At 43.3% G+C, this 19,494-nt stretch overlaps 1 protein-coding gene across 4 annotated transcripts in view; it reads left to right on the top strand.

The window, feature by feature from the left end:
• The window catches only part of LOC145354845 (retinoic acid receptor beta-like), a 337,521-nt gene that overhangs the window by 231,935 nt on the left and 86,092 nt on the right, over positions 1 to 19,494 (top strand). For 3 of the 4 annotated variants that reach the window (XM_080206407.1, XM_080206383.1, XM_080206400.1), the window contains exon 4: positions 17,952 to 18,041. The exons of the other annotated variant lie outside the window; for it this stretch is intronic. In XM_080206407.1, coding sequence (XP_080062533.1) covers positions 17,952 to 18,041 — 90 coding nt within the window. The remainder of the gene's footprint in view (positions 1 to 17,951; positions 18,042 to 19,494) is intronic. 4 annotated transcript variants of the gene reach the window in all.

The following is a 19,494-nucleotide window of genomic DNA, read 5'->3' as shown; positions in this document are numbered from 1 at the left end:
AGTCATTCCCAGAAATGGGCACTGTAATAGACATTACAGTTGGAATACAGAATGACTCAGAACGGAGGCCATGCGAAGCAGGACAAGATGTTGGGAGGAGGAGGAAGTGGAGAGAGACTTTCAAAATGAGGTCATATCCACCCAGGGAACACTCCTCCTACCTGCACCTCAGCAATGAGCAATGTGTACAATGTTTACATTTCAGTAAGGACATCATAAAGGAAATCTGTCACATTGCTGTGGGCACAACTGCAGCTTCAAAGGACAAGGAGCCGGTCACCAGTGGGTGTGCAGATGAACATGGAGTGAGCTTTAGTATTGGATTCCTTCCAGGGTAAAACTGGAGATATTTGCAAAATCTCCCAGTTTATCTGCCACTGTTACATGAGGATGGGGATCACTGAGGCTGTCTATTGTTGAGAGCTAACTACATTTTATTCTGTCTTGCCAAAGGGAGATATGGATGGAATGAACATGAAGCTTTGCTGGGATTATAGGCTTCCCCAAGATGTAGGGTGCCATGTGCCAGATGCCCCCTCTACCCTGTATTGAAAATGAAAGGGATGCCACTCCCTCAGTGGGACTGGCTTGTGTGTGACCCCACACACAATTGTGAAGGTCAGTGTCCAGTTTTCTAGCAGCAGTCCTGATGCCTTCATTCTATGGCAATCCATTATACCAATTGCATTTGATCCTCCACAGCAAGCCACAAGTTGTTTATTGGACAAACAGAGGTATCAGTTGATCACATGGCTGATGAATCTAATGCCACCCACAGCTTTCACTCTGGAGAAGCTGCTCTTCAAACTCTGCAGAAAGTCCTGTATCAGATTGGTGCTGGATTCCTCCATGCTCCTTGACATGGCTGCATATTTTCTGATAGTAAAATGCTTACTGCACTGGGAAGCATATGCAGATCCATCAGCTTCCCTCTGTACTCCGCCCGATTGCAAAATGTGATGCAGAATTCATGTACAATGTTACCCTCCAGTGATGTGTCATCAGTGCAGTCTTTGTCCCCTGCTTGGCTGCTGCTCACCCATACCCCGACACCATCTGGGACAAAGCAGTCCATTTGATTGGCAACCTTCCACAAATATTCACTCTCTTTACCGCTGTCGAACAGTGGCAGCAGTGTGTATCACTATGGGGAGGTGATGGTGCAGTGGTACTGTCACCGGACTAATAATCCAGAGACCCAGGGTAATGCTCCCTGGGTTCAAATCCCACCATACCAGATGGTGAAATTTGATTCAATAGAAATTTGGAATTAAAAATTTAGTGATGACCATGAAACCATTGTCAATTGTCATAAAAAATCCATCTGGTCCTTGAGGGAAGGAAACCAACCACCTCTTCTCCAGTTTGGCCAACATGTGACTCCAAATCCAGACTCTGAAATGCCTTAGCAGGCCACTAAGTTGTAGGTCAATTACGGATGGATGATAAATGCTGGTCTGGTTAGTGACACTCTTTAAATGAATTTTTAAGTGTCATACCCTGTGTCAATCCTGCCTTTGTCCTGCAAATAGTGCAGTGTCAGTATCTGAGCAGGTGGCTAAGAGTGTGAAATATAATAATAGTTATGTCTTCATTATCTCCAGCACAGCGGGCCAGGAGATTGTCATGTTGGCTGCGTGTTCATGTCCAGCTAGTGTCTCCCAGCGCCGGATTTCCGCTGGTGTCTGTTCCACGCTGGAAATTGGCAGGGATGTGCAAAGACCATTAACATGGTCATTTTAATCTTGTTTAAATGAGATTAGCAGGACCGGAACTGAAGTCTCTGGGCCTGTTAGTGTCTCAACTCTCCGCCCCACCACGCTCTACCAGAGTGTTTCACTCTAGCGGGGTTTAGAGTAACTCCCCACTTTTGGCGACCTAACAGCCCAACTCCGCTGAAGATGGGGAACAATCGGGGCCACCCAAGGGTCGGATGGTGGGGAGGTATCCCCTGGGCATTGGCACCCTGGCGAGGCCAGCCTGTATCATGGCATTGCCCAAGAGGCAAAGTGCCACTGTCCAGGGGGCACCTTGGCGCTTACCTTTGGGCATGGGGGCAAATGCCAAAGGGGCGTGGCATTTGGGAATGGGCCTAGGGTCCAGGCTGATCAGTGAAGGGGCTCCTGCTGCCATTCTACACATGAATCCATGGGGGATCCTGCTGCCACTCTGCATAGGGATCAGTGGGAGATCCTGCGGCTACTCTGCACAGGGATCCATGGAGGGTGAAGGAAGGAAGGAGGGACGCCAGCAATTGGGGGAGGTGGGGTTGGTCAGCCTCATCGGGGGGTGGGCTGGAATAGGGGGCCAGCGATTAGGCCATGGGGTGTCGGAGGACCAGCATTGCGAAGGTTGCGGAGCTGGTCAGCGATCGAGTTGCCCCTTATTGCGAGGCCACTGCACACATGCCGATCTCTGCACTGACAGACCAGTGATGTGCAGTGAGCTGATTTCAGCTCCTCCAGTGGGAATAGGCCCCACCTCCTGAAATTTAATTTTATTCACACTGGTGTCCTCTGCAGCGCACAGCATGTGGGAGATTTTTGTCTGAACTCCCACTGAAAAATAAACATCAATTACAATTTTCACATGAATTCGACACTTTAGGGCCTGATTTTACCATTACGTTGTGCTTTTGGGTGTGAAAACTTGGTAAAGTTGAGCGTGAGGTGATTAGTGCGATCCGTGCCCACCTCCACACCCGTTACCCCTTTACCAATGGCTGAAAATGGCCGCCATCAAAACAGTGACCGAAATGGGTGCAAAGCCAATCTAAATGCATTTAAATTGACTTAACGGGCTGCTTGCCCAAACTTACTGGCACTTGCCCCTTTACCACCGCGTATACCCATCCGGAATTGGTGTGAAATAGACATGCTCCGCAAAGGTCTGATTCGGATGCTCCAGATTCTGAGGCGGTACGTTCAGATCTTCTGGCGGCCCTTTGACTCAGATTGGTGGTGGGGGGGGGGGAGGGGAGGGAGGCAAGTCAGATGACTCCCTGGTTGGGGGCGGGGGAGGAATAAGAACATAAGAAATAGGAGCAGGAGTAGGCCATCTAGCCCTTCGAGCCTGCCCTGCCATTCAATAAGATCATGGCTGATCTGAAGTGGATTAGTTCCACTTTCCCACTTTCTCCCCTTCTCCCCGTAACCCTTAATTCCCCTGTCTATCAGAAATCCATCTACCCGTGACTTAAATATATTTAGCGAGGCAGCCTCCACCACTTCAATGGGCAAAGAATTCCAGAGATTCACCACCCTTTGAGTGAAGAAGTTCCTCCTCAACTCTGATCTAAACTGCACCCCCCCCCCCCCCTTATTTTGAGGCTGTGCCCTCTAGTTCCAGTAGGGGGCGAGGTGGTCCGCTGCCGTGCTATGTGTGATCGGTGGGGGGGAAGAAGGAGGATATCTGCTGCTACTCTGCATCTGATTGGTGGGGGGGGAATGGGGATCCATTACCACTCTGCGTGTGATTGGTGAGGGTAATGGGGTCAGGGGACCACAATTCATCTGGAGGGTTGAGGGGATAAGGGGGTCAGTTATGTTGTGGGGCAGTGTCTGTGGGGGCCGGGGGAGGCATTATCCGGCCTGAGAGTGATGTGGCAAGGGAACATTTTTCTGTTTCATTTTACTGCACATGCGCAGTTGAAGGCTGCGATCAGAGCTGCAGATTTTGCAGATTTCGGGTGTGTTATGCCCTGCCCACAGGCTTCTGCAGTTCAATTCAGAATCACTGCTATTTTTTCAAACAGAGTGCATATGGGGGCACCTGAGAATGGGTCTAAAAGCTGGATCTGAAATGGTGTCAGATTCAAGTCCACCCAGCACTTAAGAGTTAAAATGGTAAAATAGGGCCCTTAGAATTTTTTTGGGAGCGTTCAGCCCGGGATCTGGGTCAGTTACTGTGCTCAGTTAACCTGCCAACCTGCCTAAGTCCACAAACAATGAATAGTCAAGGGTTCCTGGGGCCATGTAACCTGGGAGTCAATATCTTCAGGAGAGGGGGAGGAAAAGAGAGAAACAAGCTAAGTTTAAAGTTTGACCAGCATTTGAACCATTTCTAGGAATGTATCAGGAATCAGAGTCTGAATTAGCCCATGCATTCCTACCAAAGTATAATAATCACTCTCAAATCCAAGTTCTACCTATCCTTTAGAGGATGGATGGTTTCTTCCCCCAATGAAGCAGATTTGATGGAATTATTTGTTGACAGACTGCCGCATCATCCTTGGCCCTGAGAACTTCTTTTCCCTACTTCAAAAATCCTACTAAAACTTCAGTATCAAATTAACAAGCCTTAAAAGTAAAGTTTCCACTGATGTATTGGCTTCTTTCTCTCTGGATCTCTGTCTGTCAATGTCAACTAACAGTGCATTACTCCCTGCCCCCGAGTGCAGATTCAGCCCTTCCCAAGGCAATCCATTGGATGACAAATCAGTGACTCTGAAAACCTTCTTATTAGAAGGTTTGAATTAATGACTTATAGTCATAAGATACTTGCAGTTCTAATATTGCACCACAACTGTCTATTCAATCACTACTTGAGGTTTTGACAGAAGCACAAGGATCAGCTTTCAGCACTGGTGCAGTTTAATATCAGATATTGATTTAAGGCTTTGGTCCAAGTCCTTATAGCTTCAACCCCGTATTATTTGCAGCGAGGAACTATTGCAATTTCTAGTGCGAAGTGCAGTTTGTTCCACTGGAAGTCATTTCTTCCCCTGATAGATGGAGGAGAGGAAAGACAAAGGAGGGTAGGCAGAACCTACTGAAGTTCCCAGGAACGGGAAATGAAGCAGGAAGAGGCATTTCATTGTGAGAGAGGTAAAAGGTCAGCTTTCCATTGGCAGGGTGAAAGTTGGGAGCAGAGTGACAACGGATCAGCGTTCCTGAGGCAATTGGTGGGAACTTACATGACATGCCAAAGCATTAAATATAAACTCATTGTAACACATGATCATATCAAATTATACCTTTGCAATTAAGTTAGCAGCAAATGAGAAAGATATGCATTGAGATTCATGACTAGTTAAAAGTAGTGTGCAGCAAGCGACATAGTCTGAAATGAAAGGTTTGGAAAATCTCAGCAGGTCTGGCTGCATCTGTGGAGTGAGAGAAGCAGAGTTAACATTTTGAGTCTACTATGACTCCTTTCAAAATTGAAGATGGGTAGAAATGTGATGATTTTGATACTGTTGAACAAAGGGTGGAGTAAAGTAGGTCAAGAATAAGTGGGAGATTAGGATAGGTTTGACAAAGATGTCATGGACACCAGACAAGGTACTATTCAAGATCAAGGCAAATACTAAAGCAGCATAAAGGTCAGTTAGCAGAATGTGTTAATAATAGAAGGGCTAGTACCTTCTGAAAGCAAAACATAAGAACAGGTTACAGACTGACGCTGGGGGGTGGTTGGGATTTGGAAATAATGTATCAAAATGTAGAACTGAGTTCATGATTTGAAGGTGTTGAACTCATGTTAAATCTAGAAGGCTGTAAAGTGCCTAATTGGAAGATGAGGTGCTGTTCCTTCAGTTTGCATTGGGCTTTATTAGAACATTGTAACAGGCTAAGGACAGAATGTGGGCCTAAGTTTGCAGACTGAGTGAAGGTGTTCGGCACAGTGGTCTCCCAGTTTGTGTTTAGTCTCCCCAGCGTAGGGAAGATCACATTGTGAGCCGTGAATGCAGTAAACCAAATTGAAATTAGTGCAAGTAAATCATTACTTCACATGGAAGAAATGTTTTGGACCTACTTCTAGCATGTCTTCTTATTTCCTCAGCTGAGGATTCCTCACCACTGTAGTTGACAGCATCTCAATCGCGCCTGACCCATTTTCCACACTTACTTTTCCCCTACCGCCCAGAACCATGGGGTCCCCTTGTCCTCACTTTTCATCCAACTAGCCTCCACATTCAGATGAATGTGCTCCACCATTTCAATTCACCATCATGTTGGCATTGGGTGATGGGATAAGGGTGAACGAGGGAAGGTGAAAGGAGGGAGGGTGCAGGGTGGTGATTTGCAGTTCTACCTCCATGGAAAGGAGTGGCAGTAGTTTCAATTCAAAATCCTCCTCTCAGACAGGCAGATGCTGTCTTGCAGACTGTGGAAGCCTATTCAGTGACTGCTTAAACCTGGCACCTGAAAGTTCAACCACGATGACCTAACAGTGAGGTTGATGCATAAGTTGAACTTTGAAGCCTCCAAAAATCATTCCAAAAATGAAGGTTGACTTGTATACCAAACATAAAATGTGACCCTCTGGTGTGGGTGGTCGCCATGGTGAATGCAGAAAATTATCTTTGGAATTCATAATAAATTAATGCGACACAGTTTACTGAATAAAGTAATTGTACAAAGATACCTTTAACCACAAGGAAAGAGATAATAAACCATCAAATGAATTGTCTTTGGGATCTGATTCCAGAAGTTGATCAGATTCATTTTGAGTCACATTGGCTATGGCATCATTGAAAGAATCCCATTCTGGATTCATTTTCAGAATCACCCCTGCACAATCAATCATCTTCCCCTCCATCCATTGAATTGGATATTCTGTATTTGTGTATGAATAGCATCCCATGATTTGATAACAAAACCATACAAAAGATCAAGTGTGGCAGTACATGTATTTGCATTCTTGGTGAAGCATTTCTCCCTGTGCACCACCCATCTATTTTCATTTCTCTTTGTTGTTTGTCACATTGGGCCTGCACAGTGGAGTGTTTCTTAAACTCCCATGTTTTTGGAACACAGCTCATATCGTCTACTTAATCCATGCACCCAGTCATAAAGTAAAATATGCAATTATGGTGGTAAAACTTTGTCTGACTACGAATACCACTAAAACATTTCATTGCTGAAATGGGGGAACAGAGATGGTGTTGTCTTATATACCAAGATAATGCAAAGATACAATATTTGGGGCTGAAAGATGAAGTCATTGTATATGCTGTGTAGTATTTCTACACTGCAGTCTAGTTTTTACTCATTCATAGGAGGTGGGCATTGCTTTGCAAGGCCAGCCTATGTTGCCCATCCCTAATTACACTTGAAATTGAGTGGTTTGTTCGGCCATTTCAGAGGGTAGTTAAGAGTCAACCACATTGTTGTGGATCTCAAGTCATATACAGGCTAGGCTAGGTAAGGACGGCAGATTTCCTTCCCTAAAGGACATTAGTGAACCAGATGGATTTTTGCAACAATCGATGATTATTTCATGGCCATCATTGATGAGACAAGTTTTTATTCCAGATTTATTAAATGAATTTAAATTCCATTAGCTGCCAATGGAGGAACTTGAACCCGTGTCCTCAGAAAATTAGTCTGGGGCTCTGGAATACAAGGCCAGTAACATTACCACCATCTCCCCTTGATGAGAGCTTTGAGGTCGGCCTCATTTCACTGATGAAGAAGTTTCTTCTGTCCTATATTTTTTTCTTTCCTAAGCTGCACAAGGTTTTTCTTACAATTAGAAAGCTATTAATTTGTTGTCCACTAAAGGACCAGTGTTGAATTCAAAGAGTCATGAATACATTCATTCTGAGATAAAACTGTCCATTGTGAAGGCAGTGCAGTACACAATTCCATTTGTGTGTGTACGAATAGAAGTCACAGCAGTGAATCACAAAAATGAAATGATCATATATAAAAATAACACCATTTCACTGAGATTCATTTCATTTGGCATTACATTGGAACGCTGTCAAAGCGATTGTCAGATGTGACAACAATTTCCCCTCATTGACACGTTAAAACAATGCACATCGTCTCATGAACTGTTGTGCACGAAAGGTTGCCTATAATGGCTTCACAAAAAAACTCATGCCTTGGACGTTATCGTAGTTATGTATTGGCTAGAATTGCAAGGCTTTCCACTTTAATGACTGGCTTGCAGAGTTATTTGTAATCAAGAGGAAGCAGTCTTTTCCTACAGTGACATATCTAATTTGCTGGGCTGATGGCTAATAATCATTAACAATGCTGTGGTAATAAGCAGGGTGGGTATAGGGGAACTGTAGATATGGTGTACTTAGATTCCTAAAAGCATTCAAAAAGATGCTACATCAAAGGTTACTGCACAAAATTAGAGCTCGTGGTGTAGGGTTTAAAATATTAAGTGAATAGAGGATTAGTTAGCTAACAGTAAGCAAACAGTAAGGATAAATGGGTCATTATCAGGTTGTCAAGGTGTTACAAGAGGCATGCTACAGGGATCAGTACTCAGACCTCAATTATTAATGATTTGTATCAATAATTTGGATGAAGGGGCCGAATCGTAGCTAAACTTGCTGATATCACAAAGATGGGTAGGAAAATTAATTGTCAAAAGGACATAAAGAATCTACTAAGGGATTTAGATAAGTTGTGAGTGCCCTGATGCAGATTGGCACTGCCAGGTTGGTGCCACCCTGTACCGGGGGCACTGCCAGAGCACTAACCACCATGTCCCTCTCCCCCAGTGGTTATACTGATCTTTGCTTCCCAGAGGGATCCCCTAGATAGGTTCATATCAGGGTAAAGCTATTGTAAACCTTGCTTGGCAAGGTATGAAAATCTTGTGATGGTGGGAAGGGAGGGGGGTGGAGAGATCAGCTGAGGGTTGTATTTCATTATATTATAATTTATTAAAATGCAAATCAGGATTTTGCGCATTACAGACGTGAACCTAATAACATAGCCGGCGAGGAGCAGCAAAAAAAATGATGTGTTGCCAACAAGATTTATGATTTCCAGGTTGTTCCAGATCCAGAGCAACCCCCCTGGCCACCCCCCACTATGGAAGGAGAGTCTGTGGAAAATGTTACACGATTCCTATACCTTGACTCTCAGCTCTCTCAAAAGGCTACCATTGACAAGGAGATCCAACACCGGATCAGCTGAGCCAGCTCAGCCTTCTACAAACTCCAGCAGTGAGTGACAAGAAGGACCTCCACAAGTCAAGGAAAGTCTGAGTGTACACAACGTTTGCCATCATGCTCCTGTACTGCAGTGAAATTTGAACTCTATCAATAACACTAGAAATTTGACTGGCAATATTTTCGCCACATCCTCTGGGTTCAATGGGAAGGCCATAGAACAAACTTAAGTGTCCTTCTTGGAGCCAGCTCTGCAAAGGACATAAAGAATCTACTAAGGGATTTAGGTAGGTTTTAGGCAAAACTCCTGCGAAGGCACCCATAACCCTTTGTACACGTGTGTCCGGATAGCAGAAAAGCATCTCCCCAACATGGTCTTGTTTTCTGAGTTCTCAGATGACTAGACTTCCAGGGGAGGAGAAAGGAAACATTACAAAGACAACCTGAAGCTCTCCTTGAAGCGCAGTAGCATTGACATTATTGAGTAGGTGGAACTTACCATCAATCGTTCAAAATGGTAACAACTTGTCCAAAAAGCTGCATCACCCTTTGAGTCCAAATACCTTAGTGATGAGGCAAGGTGATGGCAGAGAAGAAAGGGAAGCAAATCCTGATCTCTGGATAGCCCGCTCCCTGTGTCCAAAGATACTTGGGTTGAGAATTGGCCTATTCAATGAAATGAAGATTCATGGCGGCAACCCAGAAACCTGAGTAGATGTCGTCCTCGGAACAAGGAACAGCCAACAAATATCCTCAGAGAAGCAAAAGCCGTTCTATTCATTGGTTCAGTCAGAAAGGTCAAGGTGATGTTCAGCTGGATAATTAACAAGAGTTTCCTTAGCAAAATAGCAATGAAAGAGCAACAGGTATCAGTTAGAGTAAAGGGAGATTGAACCGCATTTATTGTTGGAGGAGATGTATCAAGATTTAGTGTTGTGTAGAATGTGGCCTTAAGAGAAGTGTAACTTTATTTGAGAAAATCCTATGATTACGGTTTTATCTGTTAACTGTGTGTAGTTTCCCTATATTTTTTGTGCATGACTTTTAATGTTATGTGCACACACCTTCTCAAGTTGATTAAAATGCTACCAATGAAAACGGAAACTGCCAGGCAGACAAATGCCTAAATTTAATAGGCATAGCTCAAAGCTGGTGCAACTCCCAAATCAGTTGTAACTAATAAAGTACTCTGTAAACACAAAAAGATCATGGAGAGGATAGAGCCCTTCCCTTCTGTTGTTTGGGACCGGTCGTCTTGTGTGGTAAAAGCTGAAGCCTGATAGGGAGAGGAGTGGAAAGCCGGGTAGCTGTTAACCCTTTGCTACATTGAAATTGCTACATGATCAGAGATCAGAGTTGCATTCCAATGTCAATCGGATTTTTAAAGAGTTAATAAGGAATAATCGGATAATTGCCTATGGCGATAAGTTGTGAATATGTCTGTATTTGGCATAGCTGGTACACTTTAGAAAGGAATTTCATTTACACTGTTTTCTCCAAAGCTTTAATAGCAAGCCTACATACTCCTGCCTGGCGAGGGGTTAAAAATAACCCTTTTTAATAGGAACAATCATTTCCTGGAAACCAGCATCTCTACGAATCTATTCTGGTACTAAATCTATTTTGTATTAAATCAGATCAGTGGCAGGGTCCTCTTTGATGGATAGCCAGCTGCAGTTAAAGTACTTATTGTTCAAGGATGGGTGCCAGTGCAGTAGCAGGCAGAAAATGGACAGCAGTGTGAGATTAGCACAATACATAACTATCAGCCATTCATAGGCAGCGCTATAGAACCAGATGCTGTTCAACAGATTTTTGAAATTTGATTAAATACTGCACAATCTGCTACCAATGAAGATTATTCCAACTCCGTTTTAATGCTAAACTTGAGATGTTTTTCAGCTGCACAAATTAAGCACTACAGTTAAGATTTTGTAGCTAATTCTGGTGAGATTGATGAAACCGCTTCCCTTGTTTTCCAAGACAGTTTTTTATTTACTACATATCTTGGGTAAAACTGGTTTCTGACTCTTGAGGGGTGGAATCAGGCGACAGGACTCTTGACAGCCGGCTGCAGATCCTTCCCCTCTTCTCTTTTTGAGAAGGCTCATTGCAACTTGTTCCATTTGAGTAGTTAACAGGCCAGGGATGGGCCTTCCCTGGGATCGAGAACCCTGGGGGCAAAGGCCCCACCCACTGAGAGCTGCTGGCCAATTAGAGGCTGGGAGCCCTTCTGTGCTCACAGAAGAGACGGGACCCAAATGAAGCCTTGGATGGAGGAGAAACCCAGACTCAGGTGAATGATAACTGGAAGAAGATCATGGGTAGGGATGTCATGACTGGGGGGGAGGGGAACGGCAGCCAGCAAGGGCTCCCTTCCTTTCCAATGATCCTCGGTCAGGCATTGAGTACTTTTGAATGAGGGACCCCACCCAATCCCGGGAGCCCACAAACAACAACCATGCTGGAGATTGATTGTCGTGCTCTCCACGTGACGAGCCACTCACCCACCACTGTGTTAATACCAGTGGCAGCAGGATTGGAAGGCTGCCCATTGGCTCTCTGGACACAGACATAATCTGAATGGAGACAGCATGGTGGTGGGGTCTCCAGCTTTCTACTGTGATTAAACAAACCCCCGCCCACATCACCACCACCAAACATGCCATGGGGAGGGCACAAGATTCCAGACTGTGAAATAGATACTTTACTCAGTGACACTAGTGGGGTTATATAAGCAAATGTTTTAAATGAGAGTTTTATCAAGCTTGGTTGGTGTTGCTGCTGTCACTGTACTGTGTGGGAAGAGCAGAAATTCAGAGCTCTGCAATCTCTCACCATTTAGATGATATGCTTTTTTTTATTCATCTTGCCAAAATGGACAATTTCACATTTTCCCGCATTATACTCAATTTGACAAATCTTTGCCCACTCACTTAATCTGTCTGTATCTTTTTGTAGCATCCTTATGTCCTCTTCACAATTTGTTTTCCTATCAGCCTTTGTGTCATTAGCAAATTTGGCAACCAGCCCATCCACCCCTTCATTCAAGTAATTTATATAAATTGTAAACAGTTGTCGCCTCAGCAGTGATCCCTGTGGCACACCACTCGTTACATTTTGTCAACCAGAAAAAGACTCACTTATGCCTACTTCCTGCTTCCAATCAATCGTCTATTCATACCAATATGTTATCTCTCCCCCCCCCCCCCCCCCCACAATACCACAAGCTTTTATTTTCTGCAATAACTTTTGATTTAGAGTGATGTTGACACAATATTTGCTGATATCATTCCAGCATTATATTGCTTGGATACTTTCCACAACCTATCATTATCACAGTGTGAGAATTGTAGATTCACAGTTTGATTGATAGCTGTCTTTGATACGGGGTTATGAATACAAATGGTTTTTAAGGGATTGAGTACTTGATTTAAATTTATTGAATAGGCTTTCATAAGTGGGAGTCTTTTTATAAAGCATGTTCTGTAATAGGAAATTAGGATTTTATCTCATTATGGCTCCTGAGGTCTGCCTATAGTACATTCTGTGAGTTGACATTGAGGTGTGAATGAAAAGGCTGATGGGAGGCATGAATTGGCTTGAGTTGGCATTAAATTGGCATGGAGACTATAATGGGCCATATGAATGGGTGGAGAATTATGAGTTAATACTAAGTTGGCATTAGGATGGTAAGCAGCCATGGGGTAGGTGGGAGGGCATGGGTTTGCATGGAGCCTCTGAGAGGCCATTGGAGCTGGCTGAGGGGCATGGATTGATGTGGCTTTGCATGTGTGGGCATGCAGAGATTGGCTGAGGGAGTATGAAAGGTGAGGTCTAAAGGGCCTACTGTTGAACATAATCCCAGAGAACCATGGCAGGCCTGTCAAACAGTCGGCTTGGGATTTGACAGCTCCGTTGGCTATCCACAAGATGGGTCTGGAGTGTCAAGCCTGACTCCTTTGCCCCACCACCCCCATTCTCTCCTTGCCCACCTCTCCCCTTCACACTCACCCCACCCCCCCCATTCCATCCCACCGCCCACCTCACAACACCCCCCACCCCTGCACTTCACCCCCGCACCTAAAGACGCTGAGGTTGCTCTTCGAGTAGGGAAGGTTAAGGACAGAATCAAGAGATGTGTTCAAAATTATTGAGGCTTTAACAGTGTAGCTAGGTAGAAACTGGCTGGAGGAGGCAGTGAACAAAACACCCCAAAGATACTAAATAATCAAGGTGGGAAGGAAACAAATATAATGAATATCATTGGAGAACCTAGGGAAACTAATGAGGCTAAAGCTTGAGAATCCAAAAATCCTTAAATTATGGAAAAATCCCAGAGATTTGGAAAACTACCAATGACAAAAAACAGGTAACTATAGGCCAGTTAACTTACCATCTGTCGTTGGAAAATATTAGAGTCCATTATAAAGGATGTAATAGCAAAGCATTTAAAAATGCATAATATAATCAAGCATTCAGCATGGCTTCATAAATGGGTAATCATGCCCGACAAACGTCTTGGAATGTTTTGAGGTGATAATGAACAGGACAGATGAAGGGGGACCAGTAGATGTAATATACTTGGATTTCCAAAGAGCGTTCAATAAGGTACTGCACAAAAGACTACTTAATAAGACACGAGCTTATAGTCTTGGGAATAGTATATTAGCACGGACAACAAACTGGCTAACTGATAAAAGACAGAGTTGGCATAAGAGGGGCATTTTCAGGATGGCAGCCTGTAACTAATTAAGTGCCACAGGGATCAGTGGTGAAACCACAATTATTTACATTATACATACGTTGTCTTGGGCAAGGGAAGTGAATGTACTATTGCCAAATTTACAGGTGACACAAAAATAGGTGGGAAATGATGAGGATGACTCAGAGTCTGTGAAGGGATGTAAACAGCCTAAGTGAATGGGCAAAAACTTGACACAATATAGTGTAGGAAAATGTGAAGTTATGCACTTTGGTAGGAAGAATAAAGGAGCTGAGCATATTTAAATGGAGGAAAATGGCAGAAAGTTGCAGCTCTATTTAAATAGAGAAAAACGGCAGAAATCTGTAGTTCGGTGGGATTTGGGAATCCTTGTGCATAAATCACAAAAAGCTAGTATGCAATTTCAACAGGTAATAGGGAAGGCAAATGGAATGTTGGCCTTCTTTCAAAGAGAAAGAAGTATTAAGGTAGGGCAGCCTTGTTAAAACTATGCAAGGCACTAGATGGATTACACAAGGAATACAGTGAACAGTATTTAAGAAAATATACACTGACATTGGAAGCAGTCCAGAGAAGGTTCACTAGTATGAACGTGGGTATGGAGGGATTTTTTTATGCGAAGTAGGTTGAGTCTGTACTCGTTGGAGTTTAGATGAATGAGAGGTTACCTTATTGGGACATATAGGATCCTCAGGGGCTTGACAGGGTAGATACTAAGAGGTTGTTTCTCCCTTTGGGAGAGTCTAGGACCAGAGGAGTGAGCTGGTGTGGGCTTAATCTCAGAGTAAGGAGTCACCTATTTAACACAGAGATGAGGGGGAATTTCTTCTCTGAGGGTAGTGAATCTATGAAATTTCTTGCTGCAGAGGGCTGGGTTGTTAAGCATATTCAAGGCTAAGATGGATGTTTAATCAGGAATGGAATTGAGGGTTAAGGGAATAAGGTGGGAACGTGACCTACTTCTGCTCCTACATCTTATGGCCCTATGGACATAGCTTTTAAGATAATTTTGCAAAGGAATCAGAGGGGAGGTGAAAATAATGTCTTTTTACACAGCCTGTTATTATGATCTAGAATTCTCTGTAAAAACAGCTTCAATAATAACTTTCAAAAGGTAATTGGAAATAGAAAGGTTTCCAGGGCAATGGGACTAGAGTAAGGGAATGGGACTAATTGGATGGCACTTTCAAAGAGTCAGCATTTGTGTAATGGACCGAACGACCTCCTCCAGTGCTGTAAGATTCAGTGATTCACATCCATTCAATAATTCTCTCAGCACAATCAGAGTTATACATGCAGCAAAATCCCCTAAACAATAATTGAGACGAATGACTGATTCTTCTATTTCTACTGATGTTGGTTTAGACAGATTAGTTAGTTAGTGCTCCAGAGCATTTAAAAAATGCAGGTCTGGTGGCATCTGTGGGGAGTGAAATTGTTTTGGGTTGATGATCCTTTGTCAATACTGGAGAAAGTTAGAGATGAACAGGTTTTAAGCAAATACAGAGGCAGAGAAAGGATCTGGATAAAAGGAGTGCTTATGATAGGATGAAAAACAAGAATCATGAAATGACAAAAGAGACACACTAGGAAATACACAGGGCGGCATGGTGGCACAGTGGTTAGCTCTGCTACCTCACAGTGCCAGGGACCTGGGTTCAATTCCAGCCTCAGGTGATTGTATGGAGTTTGCATGTTCTCCCCTTGTCTGTGTGGGTTTCCTCCGGGTGCTCCGGTTTCCCCTCTCAGTCCAGAGATATGCAGATTAAGTGGATTAGCTGTGGTAAAATGTACGGAATTACCGGGATAGGGCAGGGGAGAGGACCTGAGTAGTCGGTGCAGACCCAATGGGCCGAATGGCCTCTTTCTGCACTATAGGGATTCTATGATTCTCTCATTCAAAAGAATGACGGTGCAAGGCAAGAAAACAACATAATAGAGCAAGTAAAGAAACAAAAGGTCTGTCTAAGAACAAAGAACAAAATCAGCCCGGGAAACAGGCCCTTCGGCCCAACGAGCCGTCATCTCAACACCACCAGTCCCCCTCTCCACCCACGACCCCTGCCTAATGTTTTATGGCCATCCAGATTGAGGGAAACTGATTTAGGGACAATTTATTCCTGCCAATCAGCCTAACAGCACATCTAGAGGAGATGTAAATGGGAAAACACAATCGTACCAAAAGCTGCTGTCCATAAACAAATAAAACACAAGAGGAAAAGAAATGAGAGCAGAGTTTATAATCTGAAGTTGTTGGACTGTGTTGGGTCCAGAAGGTTGCAAAATGCCTAATTGAAAGATGGGTGCTGTTCCTTAAGCTCACATTGAGTTCCATTGGAACAGTGTAGAAGGCTGAAGATAGAAAGGTCAGAAGGAACAGAGAATTCTGTACTTGCTTAAAATCTGCTACATTGGAACTGCTGAGTATTTCCAGTATTTTCTGTCTTTATTTCAGATTTCCAGACTATTCTGCTTTGCAGCACAAGAACTTGTTTTTCTCCAAATAATGCCATGGGATTTTTTACCTGAACAACCAGACGAAGCCTTAGTTTAACAAATTATCTGAAAGATAAACACATCCATCAGTGCAATACTCCTGCAAACTTCTAGCTTTGATGCAGAATAATGAGGAGGGTAGGAGAACAGAATAATCAAATTGAATTTGCATCCACAGGCTGTAATATTAAGGAAAAGCACTCCATGATGCAGCTGGAGGTCCACAACCATGTCAATAAACACTGCATACAGGGTCACTTTGCTATTTCTGTGCTGCCAGCAGGGAGTCATGATCACATACTGGAAAATTGATTGGCCACAGCTCTTGAATTGCCATCTATTTTGCACAATGCAGAAAATTTACTCTATAATAGGCTTCACACTGCACTGCAAGAACCTTGCAATCTGTACCATTTTTGAAGACACACTGGAATGTTTTAGGTGATAAATGAACTTTGTGGAGTATGTGCCCATTTCCAAAGTTCCAAAAATGCCAGACTCTCATATCCCAGAAGATTAACCCATTCGGGGAGGCGAGGCCTAGTGTTATTATCGCTAGAATGGCCTAGTGTTACTATTGCTAGAATGGCCTAGTGTTATTATCGCTAATCCAGAAACTCAGCTAATGTTCTGGGGACCTGGGTTCGAATCCAGCAGATGGTGATATTTGAATTCAATTAAAAAAAATCTGGAATTAAGAATCTACTGATAACCATAAAACCATTGTTGATTGTCGGAAAAACCCATCTGATTCACTAATGTCATTTAGGGAAGAACATTTGCCGTCCTTAACTGATCTGGCCTACATGTGACTCCAGAGCCAAGCAATGTGGTTGACCCTCAGTTGCACTCTGGCCAACTAAAGATGGACAGTAAATGCTAGCCAGCCAGCGACGCCCATGTCCCATAAATGAATTTTTTTTTAAATCCCGCTTGAATTGACTAATGCTGTCTGCCTTCATTTTTCTGTGAATATTTTGTTCTGTTCATTCACCAGTCTGTATGAATGTTTGAAGTCTAAACTGTTTTGTCAAAATATCCTCCCTTTAGTTTAAGCTTTTACTGTGGGATATTTTATCTCAATTCCAGATCATGAATAATGCATTTGCCAATTTAGAAAATTTTTCTTAGATTCCGAAATGCACACTGAAAAGAATAAGGTGATGAATATATGATCGGCCTTCTGCACTGTGTCAGTAGGCCAGTGAATGTGATAACATCAGCCAAGCTGGTATGACACACTGCCTCCCATCCCAGCAATACTGAGCCCAATGACAGAAACCTTGGCCTAGATTTTAACCTCGATAGAGGGCCTCTCTATCATGGTGAAAATGGCAGATGAGCCTGGGAATTCTATGTCCAGTCCCCGAGCATGGCACCAGGGGGCCGAGGTTGCATGAATTGGGCATGGTGAAGGAGGGGTGAGGGCTGTTTTCAGTGTTAATCTTTTTATTCGGTTCAACATTTGTTCCAGGGTGATGGGCTCATCTTTTAATTCAGTCTGGAGCCCCTTCCCTCCCGCCTCCTCTCCATGCGGGCAACCATGTGGGGTTTGCAGAGCCAGGAAGTCTCCCATCTTTATGCACCTGCTTGAAAGTGAAAATCTGGGCCTCGGTTTGCATTTTTTTTTCCCAAAGACTGTGCAAATGTGCCTTGCCACAGAATCTATCGGCGGAATCTGGCAACGAGTCAATGGAGGGATGTGACCTGAAAGCAAATGAGTAGAAACAATGTTAACCATCATTATTTTTTTTAAAGTCATCACATGCATTTTTTGGTTGTGGTACTATTTTTAGAGTAAGTAAAATGAGCAGTACTGTGTTTGACAAAGATCTGTACTTGAAGCATTGATTCCCGCTATTTCAGTGAGCAGACAGCAGGGAGCTGACGATGCGACGTCACAATGCCGCAAAGGATGTTCTGAAAGGAGTTTTGGCAGAGGCCTGCTGATTCCAAGTGAGTTGAAACTTCCATTTTGACTCACTTATACACATTCAAAACTGAATTAGCTTATTTAATAATGGTTATTAAATCTAATCGGAAGCTTTTTTAAAAAAAATTGTGGCTCCTTTTTGTGTTGATAATGTATAACTTTTTTTGTCTATTTGTTTTAATCTTTTTGTGGAAGGGGAGTATGGGGGGGGGGAGCGCAGAGAAGAACAGGTGACAAGGAAATAATTTTCAGATTGCTGTTCTGGGCAGTGAAACTCGCTTTTGTCAATTTGACCACCTGGTATCGGCATATTCTAGGCTGGTTAGCGTGTAGCCAGCTGCAACATCAAGTTCTGCGCACATTTTCCACCCCTTGCAGACTTTAGCAAGAGCTTCACTATTGCCCAGTGTGAGTTGTATCCACTTCATACATCAACCATCCCTCTGTCTGAGTGAATGTGCCAATTCTTGCCGTCGGTGTGCAGACGCTTAGCTTGAAATCTGTGCAGCTCCTTCTTTTGCAGAAACTCTTTCTGCTTAGACAGAGGGCATTTTCTACCAAGCAACCTGGGATAAATTTAAATCCTACAGGCAATAATCAGCATTCAACCCCTCAAGATTATTGTTGAACCTACCGTGCCATCAAGAACAGAATTATTGCTAACTCCACTTAGAAGTGTGACATTCACAGGGTATTTGCGATTTTCTGCAAATATCTTATTTTGTATTAGTCTTACATAAATAATGTTGTGAGACAGTCACCCAATGTTTCAGCAATTTCGGTTCTACGTTCTTATATTTTCCTTTGTAATTCAGTTGGGATGAATGGCGCACACACAACCTCTTTGCCATTTGTTGCACATTGTAGCCTGAAATGTATTTCCCCTGTGTGGAATAAAACCTACTTCGGTACTACAGGTAAACTGGAGAACAGGAACTGGTGTTGGGTAGAAGGATAGTTGTGTTTGAATCAAAATGTTATTCTTGCTGCAAAACGTGTCAGATAGGATCTCTAAAAGAAGACCATTCAAAACATTTCAATGCTGACATTATTACATTACAACTTTAATGTTCACCTGGAGGTGCAACCAGCATCTTACTTTAATGATAATCCACTCAAGGCTATCTCCAACAATACAGTTCCATGTTTAGGTTACGTACTTGAATCCTGGTTTAAGGTTGCAACTCACAAAGCTTTAAATCAGAGGTGAAAGTGCTACCAACTAATGCAAAGCTGGCACAAGCCTAGCTAGTTCATAATTTATGGGGTACGTGCTCATTTGTGTAGCTTTATCAAGGGAGAAAGCCACGCAGGTAGCGGGCTACACTCCACTTGCCCCCAGGGAATCGACGCAAATCTGCAGTGGCACTGTCTGAAGAAGTCTCACCTTCTTTATGTTTTTGTGCATCTAAACATCCATTTATACTATTGTTCTTTTTACAAACCCCTTAAAGCATGAGAGGTTGTTTAAATGTA

Source organism: Carcharhinus amblyrhynchos, chromosome 2, assembly GCF_965287045.1.
Source record: "Carcharhinus amblyrhynchos chromosome 2, sCarAmb.v2.hapA, whole genome shotgun sequence".
Classification (NCBI taxonomy): Eukaryota; Metazoa; Chordata; class Chondrichthyes; order Carcharhiniformes; family Carcharhinidae; genus Carcharhinus; species Carcharhinus amblyrhynchos.
The sequence above is the reverse complement of the archived record's forward strand: the minus strand, read 5'-3'. Positions and strand labels throughout refer to the sequence as shown.